This window comes from Dothidotthia symphoricarpi (assembly GCF_010015815.1).
Source record: "Dothidotthia symphoricarpi CBS 119687 unplaced genomic scaffold P153scaffold_6, whole genome shotgun sequence".
NCBI classification, from domain to species: domain Eukaryota; kingdom Fungi; phylum Ascomycota; class Dothideomycetes; order Pleosporales; family Dothidotthiaceae; genus Dothidotthia; species Dothidotthia symphoricarpi.
The window spans coordinates 922,194-934,056 of record NW_022985013.1 but is presented as its reverse complement, the minus strand read 5'-3'; the positions used below and the strand labels follow the sequence as shown (position 1 = coordinate 934,056).

General features: G+C 54.0%; 7 protein-coding genes across 7 annotated transcripts; 3 read left to right on the top strand and 4 right to left on the bottom strand.

Annotated features, from left to right (window-relative positions):
- Positions 1-121: 121 nt before the first annotated feature.
- On the top strand, positions 122-709 carry P153DRAFT_383665 (uncharacterized protein; the record flags this gene model as incomplete). Its single annotated transcript, XM_033670262.1, has 1 exon — positions 122-709. One exon carries the CDS (start codon positions 122-124, stop codon positions 707-709), a length of 588 nt encoding a protein of 195 aa, XP_033525958.1.
- Positions 710-906: 197 nt separating this feature from the next.
- On the top strand, positions 907-2,464 carry P153DRAFT_383664 (zinc finger protein-like protein zpr1; the record flags this gene model as incomplete). Its single annotated transcript, XM_033670261.1, has 3 exons — positions 907-1,050; positions 1,101-1,881; positions 1,932-2,464. 3 exons carry the CDS (start codon positions 907-909, stop codon positions 2,462-2,464), a joined length of 1,458 nt encoding a protein of 485 aa, XP_033525957.1.
- A 175-nt stretch (positions 2,465-2,639) lies between these two features.
- On the bottom strand, positions 2,640-3,137 carry P153DRAFT_383663 (cyclophilin-like protein; the record flags this gene model as incomplete). Its single annotated transcript, XM_033670260.1, has 1 exon — positions 2,640-3,137. One exon carries the CDS (start codon positions 3,135-3,137, stop codon positions 2,640-2,642), a length of 498 nt encoding a protein of 165 aa, XP_033525956.1.
- A 661-nt stretch (positions 3,138-3,798) lies between these two features.
- Positions 3,799-5,171, top strand: P153DRAFT_374399 (arrestin domain conatining protein; the record flags this gene model as incomplete). Its single annotated transcript, XM_033669512.1, has 3 exons — positions 3,799-3,876; positions 3,991-4,875; positions 4,929-5,171. 3 exons carry the CDS (start codon positions 3,799-3,801, stop codon positions 5,169-5,171), a joined length of 1,206 nt encoding a protein of 401 aa, XP_033525955.1.
- An 851-nt stretch (positions 5,172-6,022) lies between these two features.
- Positions 6,023-8,123, bottom strand: P153DRAFT_421589 (nucleoside hydrolase). The gene is made up of 9 exons (XM_033672322.1): positions 7,971-8,123; positions 7,816-7,919; positions 7,562-7,674; positions 7,444-7,500; positions 7,360-7,394; positions 7,008-7,313; positions 6,913-6,945; positions 6,641-6,869; positions 6,023-6,556 (listed from the first exon to the last, which is right to left on the bottom strand). Exons 1-9 carry the CDS (start codon positions 8,004-8,006, stop codon positions 6,087-6,089), a joined length of 1,383 nt encoding a protein of 460 aa, XP_033525954.1. The 5' UTR covers positions 8,007-8,123; the 3' UTR covers positions 6,023-6,086.
- Positions 8,124-8,202: 79 nt separating this feature from the next.
- Positions 8,203-9,686, bottom strand: P153DRAFT_365143 (SURF4-domain-containing protein). Its single transcript, XM_033667768.1, has 4 exons — positions 9,489-9,686; positions 9,278-9,390; positions 8,657-9,215; positions 8,203-8,604 (listed from the first exon to the last, which is right to left on the bottom strand). Exons 1-4 carry the CDS (start codon positions 9,656-9,658, stop codon positions 8,532-8,534), a joined length of 915 nt encoding a protein of 304 aa, XP_033525953.1. The 5' UTR covers positions 9,659-9,686; the 3' UTR covers positions 8,203-8,531.
- Positions 9,687-10,748: 1,062 nt separating this feature from the next.
- P153DRAFT_383659 (uncharacterized protein) lies at positions 10,749-11,810 on the bottom strand (the record flags this gene model as incomplete). Its single annotated transcript, XM_033670259.1, has 1 exon — positions 10,749-11,810. The coding sequence occupies one exon, from the start codon at positions 11,808-11,810 to the stop codon at positions 10,749-10,751; it is 1,062 nt and encodes a 353-aa protein (XP_033525952.1).
- Between the last annotated feature and the right edge of the window lie 53 nt (positions 11,811-11,863).

The window sequence follows — 11,863 nt, the reverse complement described above, 5'->3', positions numbered from 1 at the left end:
TCGTCAAAGAAAGCTCGCATGGGAGCTGCTCCTAGCGTCGGTGGTCGGCATTTCCCAAGCAACACGTGAATCTAGAGAGCTTTTGAGAAGCCTTGCACAACACGGTCGAGCATTTCCAGCGATGACGTCCATGGATTCAGTCGGACTGAGGTCAAAGTTTCTCCAAGAGGCAGCACACCTTCTCGCTGTCTCCTCCCCAGCGGCTTCAGCATTCCTAGGATCAGCGCGGGATAGGCTTTTCGAGGATACAGAACAGGGCATTCCCGCCAAGGATTGGGATGCTCTTCGTCGCGAGACTTGCGGAGCTTGCGGGAACCGTATGATTCCAGGATGGTCTTGCAAAATTACGACTCGAACTTTATCTGGTGTAGTTGTAAAGAAGAAACCGGCCATTCCGAATAAATCAACTAGACCAGAGAAGAATATCGTCCTCGACTGCTTAAGATGCCGTCGGAAGACCATTCAGTCGCTCCAGCCGAGGCCGTCCAGACACATCAGAAAGTCCAAAAGCCGCGTGGAAGCAAAGTCGACATTGGACCTCGTACAGCCAACCAAAGAGGAGGAGAACAAGGTGCTCAAATCAGCAAACGCCAACAGCAAGCAAAGGAAAAAGGCTCGAAAGGGCGGTCTACAGGCAATGCTAGAGAAGAACAAGACAAACTCGAGCCAAGGAGGACTGGGGCTTGATCTAATGGACTTTGCGATGTGAGCGGCCATAGGGCTGAGAAGTGGGCCAGGGTCCTCGCTGCAGGGAAGGCGCCAGAACGATTGCCCCTCCAACCACAGCCAACTAACGCGGGGCTGCTCAAAAATCTTTGAAACTTCGTCATACGAGAATCTCTAACTCTACCACCACAAACAACTCACTGCCGCTATTTGGCAATACATACACTTTTGACAAACAAGATGGCACAACACCAGGGCCTCGCGAAAGACCTCTTTGAGGATATGGGGCGCAAAGTCGCGGAGGCGAGCGCACAAGAGGGCGACGACACTGACACAAAAGTTGTCGACGAGATCGAGAGCTTGTGCATGAACTGCCACGAAAATGTATGTGTTTAGATATAGGAGAAGAAATGCGCATGGCTAATACAATATAGGGCACCACGCGACTTCTTCTCACCAAAATCCCCTTCTTCCGCGAGATCGTCATCATGTCCTTTGCGTGCCCGCACTGCAACCTCAAGAACGCCGAAATACAATCTGCTGGCGAGATACAGCAGCGCGGCGTCAAGTTCTCGATGAAGGTCGAAACGGCAGAGGATCTGAACCGACAGATTATCAAGAGTGACACGGCGATATTCCGGGTCGAAGACATCGATCTGGAGATTCCACCAGGTCGAGGACAACTGACAAATGTTGAGGGTATTCTTGCGATGGTCGCGCAAGATCTAGAGCAGAAGCAGGACGAGAGGAAGGAGGTTATGCCGGAGGTTTACGAGAAGCTCCAAGGCGTTATCGATACGATCAAGCAAATGTCCAACGGCGAGAAACTGCCCTTCAAGCTCACGATCGACGATCCGGCTGGCAACTCTTCGATCGAACCGCCAACAGTGCTTTCTGCAGGAAAGTACTCGCGACACGAATACCCGCGAACTGCTGCTCAAAATGAAGCGCTCGGATTGGGTGACAGCAGCGGCGAGGCACCGGATACCGACATCCGGCCAGAGTACCACGCCTCTCAGATGTATCCTGAGATGCCTGCTTCAGCTCCCATGGTGAACAACGTGGATGAGGACGACATTGTCGAGAACCAGGTGTACTCGTTCCCCGCCACGTGCCCAGGATGCACAAAGTCTTGCACAACGAACATGAAGATGGTCAACATCCCCCACTTCAAGCAGGTGATATTGATGAGCACTGTCTGCGACCACTGCGGATGTAAGTCGACTCGGAAAGGATTGAGGTGACCGTGGGCTAACTTGGCACAGATCGCAGTAACGAAGTCAAGACTGGAGGTGAAGTTCCAGAGAAAGGCCGTCGCATCACGGTGAACGTCAACACCAAGGAAGACCTGTCGCGAGATATCCTCAAAGCCGAATCGTGCGCAATGTCATGCCCAGAGCTCAATCTCAGCGTCGAGCCAGGAACTCTTGGTGGCCGGTTCACAACGGTGGAAGGCCTCCTAACACAGGTTCGCGACGATCTTCGCTCTTCCATCTTCGACGTGGGCGATGGAGGTGACTCGATGAACGCAACATCCAAGGACAAGTGGGGCAGCTTCTTCGAGCAGCTTACCGAAGCCATCAACGGCAACGTCAAGTTTACCATTATACTCGAGGATCCGCTGGCTAGCAGCTACGTGCAGAGCTTCACTGCGCCAGAACCCGATCCTCAGATCAAGGTTGAAGAGTACAATCGCACAGCGGAGGAGGAGGAAGAGCTGGGTCTGACGGATATGAAGACTGAGGGGTATGAGGAGGAGGATGCGGCGACGAAGGCTGCGAGTACGGACGGCGCATAGTTTGGTGGGGGGTTGAGAGTTTCATTTTTCTTCTTTGCATTTGGGCCGGGGTTCCTGTAGATACCACGGCTTCACCAGCCACTGCGAACCATTTTGATGATCCTACATGTTCCGGGTAGTCTATCCAGCTCGCCAGAGTTCCGTGCAGTATGGTGTGTCGTGTCTGGGCGTCTCTTCATCCCGCTAGAGGGTTGGCATGCACAGTGACGCTCTTGATCTCAACCCTCTCGAGCGGACGCGACTTCTTGTCCACGGCAATGCTCTCCAGGTCGTCCAAGACCTCTATCCCCTCAATGACCTTGCCAAACACGGTGTTCTTCCCGTCGAGATGCGGGGCGGGGGCGAAAGTAATGAAGAACTGGCTGCCGTTTGAGTTTGGGCCTTTGTTGGCCATGCTGACTATGCCGCGGGCATTGTGTCGCAGCGCTGGGCGGATCTCGTCTTCGAACAGGCCATTCGGGGTGTCGTAGATGGATGTCGACGTCTTGGACTTGGGGTCCGAGGCGGGACTGCCGGCCTGGATGATGAAGCTGGGGATCAGGCGGTGGAAAGGGCTGGCCGTGTAGAAGCCCGAGGCGCACAGGGCGAGGAAGTTCTCGGCTGTCTTGGGGACGGCCTCGCAGAAGAGCTCGAGCTTGACGTCACCGCGGGAGGTGTGCAGAGTGAGCGACATGCTGAGGGCGCGGGTCGTCGCATCGTCGGCGTCGTGGCGCGGGTCGAGGTGTGGAGGCGCGGTGCAGCGTCAGGCTGGCCCCACATGCTCGAGCACCTCCAACATGTCATGCCCATGCTGACGAGCGACACCGACACCGACACGGCCACTCTGCTCGTCCTGTGCTGCGATTGCTGTCTGCGATTGCCTGTGTGTCGTGTCTGTCTCGGCTCCGTCTCGCCATCGCCGTCGCCATCGCCCGTGTGGGAAGCTGTTCGACGTGCAAGGGCCGTCCGTCTTGGAAGTTCCAGCCCTGCGTCAACGCGCCCGCAGCCCTACCGACCGACCAACGAAGCCTCCCACGCCGTCCATCCGTCGTCGCTCCTCGCCGCGCCTCGATACAGCACCACCAACGTCGACCGTCCCACGCCGTCGTGCGCCCGGCTGTCTGCCGCCCATCTGCTCCACGCCCTGCCAGCACCCACCCGCCGTCGACACCTACAGCGGCATCCCCACCCCACACGCTCCCGTGCGGCGAGGCTACCCACCACACCACCCCGGCCCCTCGAGCACATCCACGGCAGAGCGGGCACACCAGTACTCGCGGGACCAGAGCTGACGCCCATGCGGCGCAAGCTGTCCTCCCAGGCCAGCGCCTACCAGCCCGTCATCGCGAGAGACCATGTCGGCCTTTGTGCGCGTCTCCGGACCGCCCAACAGTAACTTCCTCGTCGGCTACCCGGGCATATCGGCTACTCTGGTACGTCTCTCGCCATGCTCCCGTCATTGGCTCCTGTGCGCACGTGTCGTGTTGCGACACCACGGCGCCTAGCACCCCGGCACCGTCATGGACACATGCTGACACCCCACATAGCCCCGCATAGAAGGCAAGGTCGAGATTCGACCACTGGCAGGCATCTCGGCCCCGGTCAATATCTCGCTCGTCACTATTGCCCTGCATCGCCGCGAGACCATCCACCCCTCCGCCGAAAGTGTCACCAAGAAGCACTTGGGCGCCCCGCGCAAGGAGATTACAGACATTGTCGGCAAGGAAATGCTGCTCTTCCGCTGCCACAATGGGAGAGAGTTCGAGAGCATACTGAGCATGGACCTGCCGTTCGTCATATTCATCCCTTACGGCCGCGGCGGCGAGGAGGTAGCGCGACGGGTGCCCCCTGCGAGCCTGCAGCTGCCGAGTCGCACGGCTGAGACGTTCTACGAGCTGGTTGTGACCGTCCAGCAAGGGCAGCAAGAGCAGAAAAAGTACCCGTTTCCCGTGCCAATACAGCGGTATGACACACTTTCGACGTTTGGCATGTACAATCGGCCAGAGAGCGCGGAACGCGTCACAGACCATCTAGTCACCCTGGGGATAAGCTTGCCACGGTGGAGTTATGGTCCCATGGATCCCGTATCCGTGTACATCAAATTGAGCCCTAATAGAGATTGGCTCAACAAAGCAAAGAAAGTCACCATCCAGAAGATCACAGTGGGCATAGACGAGGAAATCATCTACAACCACGAGGGCGATGAGCCGTCGAGAAAAGTCAAGACCCTCGCTCGAACAACACAAGCCGTGGGTGTCAAGATGCCAGAGGCAGGATACTTTACAAATCTCGGACTCGTGTTTCCTGCGAAAGATCTTCGCGACTCCGAAGGTGTTATCCCACGGGGGAAGAAGGAATTCCCCATGTACGCCGTCAATGGCTTCACAACAACAGGCACGCTGTACAAGATCGAGTATTACCTCACCGTCAAGGTATTCCACACATCCACACTCCATTGACACCATCCACTAACACACCAACACAGGCGCAAATGTCCTCGGCCCGCGACATCCTCCTCCGCCAGCCCATCGTCGTCTGCCCCTTCGACCACGCAGGCTGCAAAGAGGAAATGGAAGCCATCGAGCAAGCCGCCAAGGACGCCGCACACGTCGCCCCCGAAAATCCAATGCTGCCCGCTAGCACAATCGTGCGCGCAAGCGATCCCATGGGTCTGAGCTCCTTGGGCATCGCCATCGTAGGCGGCGTGCGCAAACCGCTTATCGAATGAGAAAACGCTCGCTTTGTGGAATTGAAAAGTGTTCCCGAAGACATATCGCGTCACAGCACAGTGGGTGGAAGCCGTTCAGCCAAATGGCCCCCACGACATGGGGCCAAAGAGGTGGGGCGCGAACGGCTGAACGAACGAACGAAGCGGGGCGACAAAAAGTCGCCCTGCGCGGCGTAACTGGGTGTCGTGTCCCGTCATCCATCCCCTTCGAGGCTGAGAAGCGGGGCCCGTTTACCCCGTCTTACTTCAGCGGCCCATTGTCCCATTTTGTAGCGGTGGCGTCTGGCGTTTTGGCATCGTTTGGTTTTTCTGGCCATGGCGCTGTGGCGGGTTGTTACTGTTGCCTGGTCCGTGGATGGATGGATGGATGGATGCGACGTACGTATATCTTACTGCATTCGCTCGGCGTTGGGTTGGTATATTGTTCTTGGGTTGCGGTATGGTACGGTATGGTACGGTACGATACGATGCGATACCTTTGGGTTGTTTGCGGGGCGACGTGTAATTGTAATTTTGAATATTGTTTTTGGTGGAGGGGGAAGAGAGAGGCTGGAGAAGATGCGAGGAGGGGGACGATGAAGGGGGTTCGATAATAGGCTTCGATGTACTCGGTAAAGGGGAAGGCAGCCTCAAGGGGTGTGTATCATTGAGGGACGAGGAAGATGAACGGGTAGATGGATGACATCGTCTACCTAGCTTCAAGGCTTCAAATAAATCCATAGCAAACGCAAATACATACCAATTATTCTGACATGGCTACTTAACTGGACCCGCATAAAAAACTCAGATGTAATCATGCTCAGACAAAGCCTCAATTGGCCAGGGCAAAACAAGTGTATCCAAAAGGTGATGTTATATGAGCAGTAATCTATCTAAACCCCAGTCTTTTTCTACAGACATGTATGCATCACCCACTCACTCCAACCCCCCAAACACCCTCTCCAACAGCACCCCCGCAAAGACATCCACCCCAGGACTCGCCGTACACCAATCAATTCGATTCCCCCTCCGTGCATCGCGCCACCCGCCCGCATCCCCTACAGCATCGACATCGACATCGCCGACGCCCTCGCTGACCGGCCTCCCCCTTCGATCCACAACACAGCACCCCCTCGTCCACTGCCCGGCCGTCTCGACGCGGATATCCTCCGTCTTGAAGATCCACTTTGGATCCGCGGCGCTCAGCGCGTACCAGATGGTCAGTGGGTCGTGCAGCTGCAGGCCGATTTGAGCGGGGTCGAGGGCAGAGTTCAGGGACAGGTTCTTGGCGAAGGTCGAGGTGAGGAAGTGGGTGCTCCATTCTGCAAGGGGGGAGCCGGCGATGGGGGGTGTGGTTGTGTGTGTTTTGAAGAGGGTGGAGGGGAGGAGGTGGGATTCTGTTGTGTCTTTGGGTGTGCGGGTAAGCTTGTGTTTAGATTGGTTGGAAGGGAACTGGACTGGACTGGAGGGATAGGGGGGTTTATACATACCGAGCGGGAATAGCTTCAGTTTCAGCCGTCGGGATAGATTCTCTGGGTAGGGGGGTAGTTGTTCTTTTGCGTTTCCGCTTAGAACAGGCGGCATTGTGGACTTTGGGTTGCGGCTCGTGAGGGCAAAGACGCGTGCGCTTGCTACGGAATCGGCGTATGTGTTGAATTCCGCGCCGGGCGTCATCTGGTTTCTGAGGTTCAGTCTTCTGCGTAATGGAGTGTCGGGTTGCTTGATGAGACCGAAGGTTCGGAACAGCAATGGCCATCATGACTTCAGGCGAATACAAACGGTCAAGAGGCGGTGGCTACACCAGTAGCTTCCAGATCTGAGGTGACGAGAAGAGTAAGGAAATATATGGATACTCACATTGCCAGGTGCATCAACTGCGCCTCCCATGACGACAACCTCCTTGACTTTCAAAAATGTCTCCGGATCCTTCGCAGCCGCAATAGCGAGATTCGTAAGTGGACCAACGGCTACGATGGTGATTGTGTCGGGATCATTTTCTCTCAGTAATTCCAACATCACCTCATGAGCCGGCTTTAAAGTGGGCGTAAACAGAGAGTGTTGGGTTTTAACTGCTTCCAGCGCAGCGGCTTCTTCAGGGGATAGATTCTCCGGCGTGGGCAGGAACAACGACTTCCATGTTTCGGCTGGCGAGAGATGCGGATGCTATCATGGTCAGTCAAGCTCGATTTCTATCCGATGATATACTCACGCTGGTATGGATACCACCTAATCCATCAATGCCATCTATCCCTTGTTAGCTCTTCGCCCTATCATTCCCACGAGGATCACATACGGAAAAAGTCCGCAACCATCATGTGCTCTGCCAACGGCTCCTCGGCCCCGATAGCAACTATTGAACTCCGAGTTAGCCATACACGTTTTCAAAATCAAAGAATCTCACAACACCCTACCGATAGGTTTCCTAGCGTTCAATGTTTCAAAGCCCTCGGGTCTGCCATTTGCTTTTCTCCACGCACGTTCCTTCTCGATATGATGGAACAGCGTGACCACATTTCTCAGGCAGCTACAAAAAAAACTCCATGTCAGCATGAACGCATCCCACTCCAGTGTTCAAGAAATGAGCTCTGTCTAGAGAAGCAACGGTATCATGACCAATTGGAAACGACCCAAAAAAGAGAACGGCAGAAAAATGCCAGAAACTCACTTTTGAACTTCGACATTCCCAAAAGTGAGCGAAAGCATCAGAATCTCCAACTCTTCCGGCTTCGCTGAAAAGGCCAGGAGCATGGCGAGTACATCGTCAACGCCCTAGAAACATGTAAGTTCAACGGCAACCCCGCAGGAACACAATGCACCTACAGGATCCGTGTCTATGATAATCTTGTTGGGCGCCATGTTGATTGTTGTTTTGAATGGTCTGAAGTCTCGTGCGATGGTAGTACAAATCAAAGTGCGGAAGGAGCTGTTGAATGCTTGATACTGATTAGATAAGTTTGGATGATTAAACCCTGCATGGCAGGTGGAAGATGCAGCCCGCGGCGGAGGTCCCCGACCATTCCATACGTGGGGCTGTAATGACGTTTAGCTCAGGGTCCAGCTTTCCGAAGATGTATCCACAATGGATGTCTCCACATGTGTATCAGATGAACCGCGAAACAGACGGGTTGAGAAAGTCGGATTCAAAATCAGTGCAACTGCACGTCCAATTGCTAGATGATAGAACGCCCAAGTCATATCTACATTGCCCAAGCAACAGGTCGTCGCTAAAGCGCCTCTGCGCTTGGCCCCATTTTCCCGCCAAGCTCCTGCACATAATGCTCAAATTGCATTGGAATTGCGCTTTAGATGAAATGCATATAACACATATGTTTCGGTTGTACCGAAGTGATAAAAGAAAAGATCAGGGTCCAAAAGACTCGTCTAGTAGACCTTCTTCTTCTCGTCGACGGAGAATTGACCTGGGCCCATGTTGACCAGCAAGAGAAGACCACCGCTATAGAGTGTGTTAGCCACATAATTTCACCATGCGAAGACTGTCCACTTACACAATTGAGAGGATCTGGAAAAAGTCGTACTTGGCGAAATCCTTGTGCGGGTGGTGCGGGTGTAGAGTCCAGAAGTTGTTGACGTAGAGATTGAAGACACTGAGGATCAGCACCAGCATAATGGCAGAGAACTTGGCCTTGAAGCCCACAACAACCATGATGCAAGCGACCAGACCGAGAATACTGGCCACGATTCTCCAGAAACCCCAGTCGCCGCGGAAGACAAAGCCAACAAAGAGGAAGATGAGAAGTACGCGACCAGCAAGCTGGAAGTACATCTTCTTGTCCTTCTCGTCGAGCTGGGGAAGACCGGCCGGGGCGAACTTCTTGCGAACCCAGGAATCCGAGAGAACCATGAGCAGACCACCCATGACGGAAAGATTGCGCAGGAAAAAGTTCAGGTCAAAGACCAGGCCGTATCCAACACCCTGCATGACCACCACACTTATGAGACCAGCTACAGCGTATTCCGAGTGTTTCCGTGCGATGACCATGATCGAGCAAACAGTCATGGCGATAACATTGACAATGAGAAACGTGTGGGTGACACCGTTCCAGACTGCGAAAAGCATATGTCAGCGATTGCTCAGGTGGATTCTAGGAGTAAGCGGGGATGCGTACTGTGTCGGTAGTCGTGGAGGTACGTAAGTTGGTCGCGCCATTGCGTTATTATGCGCAGCGCATCTTCGAGGAAAGTAACAACAATTAGAAAGCGTCCAATTGCCGGGAGATAGCTGTTTAGGCGTTTGGTTAGCCAGGTTCTCAAGATGGAGGCCTGTAAGCCTGTCACAATGCGCTCAAGGATACCAAAAGCTCTCCGCATGGTACTTACGGCTTGATCGGGTCTGCAAGCGAATCCAGCATATCCTCAATCTTGTTCGTCTGCTCTCTCAACTGGTCCAGCGGGCTTGGATCATTGGTGGTCTCATTGCTTCGTCCAGCGTTGCCGAAGGGGCTTTGATTTCCCAGGTGATAACCTGCTGTACCACGTATTTGCGCCATCGCTGTGGTGGAGTTTTAAAGAAAAGAGGGTGGTGAAGGAGTAAGAGAGAGAGCGACGTTGAGTAGACGTTCCGAAGCTCTGAATGGTTCGAGACAAGTGGCTTCAAGACAAGCGATTATGTCAGCCGACTAGTTGCTCGTGTTGAATGTGATCTGCACGACTTGCCCCTCCTAAAGATGGTTTGCGATGCCCGTTTTGGTGGACTGTAATGTGAATTGTGTCGCAAATTCAAGTATTTATTTTACATCTGCATACACTTACAGGAAATATTGTGTGTCGTGTGATTCTGTGACCATGGGTAGCCAAATCACGGCCCCAAACATTGCATTGAAGCCACATGTTCTTTTTCTCTGCACTTGCCAGGGGTACTCTACTCCTACAAGGGGCGTTTAACAACTGTGGCCTTGCAAGACCTCGGCATGTTGCTCTCCTACTAAGAGCACCAACAACGTAGTAAGACCCGATCTCTTACATCTTCACAACATGGGCTATTGGGTGTTCAATAATCACAAACGTCATTGGCAATGGCATTCGTGACCATAATCAAGCACCACGAGAGCAGAGAGCAAGTATTAGTGAGGTTCTGTTTGCTTGCAGACGTGGGAGTTTCATGTTGTGAACAAGGAGCAGCATGAACGTATCTTACTATAAATTCATCAAACGTAGGCTAACGACCTCCTTTTTCTTTCCTTTTCTATGCTCGTCGAAAACAGCTTGGCCTGACTTATGTCAAGGGGAATATGTCACATGATTGAAAGACTGGTAGCTGCGCACGGCAGAAGTCTGATCTGCCAGACACCAACATCGATACAGAAGAAAATGCAACCTTCATTATCCAGCCAACCGAGCGCAGAAGAACTTTGATTGAAAAGCGCATAGTTCATGTCGTAATATTCCGCTTTTGGCGAACATGGCAATGACATCCTTGTAATCATACAGAAACAAAGCCGAAGATACCAAAACTCCTAGTGCGGTCATTGCTATAATGACCCGAATATCAGAAGTTGAATGCCATAGGCTTCCGAAAGAAGAACCGAGCCTCCCGAGTTAGGTGGAGCCGGTTATTGCTCTCAATAGGGAACTGGAGCACTAGACGACAGGCCAGTCGTCAGGGTCATCAGGCTTCGCCGTGAAGGACTCGTCGAGGATCGAGTAGCGAGAAAGGGGCTTCTTGTTCTCGGCAACCTTGGGGCGAACAGGCTGAGTGGGCTGAACTGGCACATATTTCTGGGCGGCACCAGAGTCACTGCCCTCGTCGGTCAAATCGCCACCAACAACCTTGGCCTTCTGTTTCTTGCCGCCTTTGGGAACAGTCGTCCAAGCGGAATCCTCCATCGCGAATCGCACCTGCTCTTCCTCGGATGGCAGACCGTTGTAGTGGCCGCTGGTCGATGCAGAGCCAGTGGTGGGGGCAGTACCATTAGAGGGGGCCGTAACGGAGCTGACAGTTGGAGCAGCTTCGAAGGTGTCGAGAAGTTGGCCACCAAGGACTGCCTCTGGTGCCTGAGCAACACCCTTAGGACGGATCTTGGTCCATGGGTTCGACTCGGGCGCCTGATCAATCGGAACGCCGTTCTTGGCTGGTTCTCCACGAGCCTCGCGAGCTGTGCGTCGCTGCTTCTCCAAGAGTCCCTGACGCTCTTTCTCTTCTGCCTCGCGCTGAGCCTTCTGCTCCTCCACCTTCTTCCTGTTCTGGCGCTGTTTCTTAGACTCCTGGACTGCCTCAACCTTTGGCGCTTGAGGCTTGGAGGAACGAGCAGGCTTGCCGGAGGGCTTGATGTTCAAAACGGCGGCAGCGGCTGCCTGGGGCTCCAACATATCAGCAACACTCCGACCGCTTGGAGCTTGGGTTGCACGGTTGTCATCGTCGTCGGTGCTAGCTCCAACGGCCGACGACAAGTAGGCCTCTGCTTTGTTTCCGGCCTCCTGGACAGCTGTCTTGACCGACTTGCGTGGCGCCTTTGCCTTTGCCTGCTTAGGGGCCGCTTTGGACTTCTTCTCTGGCTCAGCCCATTGCATAGACTCCTTTGCTGAGCCCGCGCGCGTCGTGGTTCGGCCTCGCGCCGCCGCCGCACGTTCGTTCTTGGTGTAGTAGAAGTAGGCACCTCCTATGAGGACCAGAAAAGCAGCCCAGCTCGCCCAGGCCTGCATTTTGCCGATTGTCTAGTGACGCGCTGTTCTGAGAAGAGCTCCTCTGATGGTAT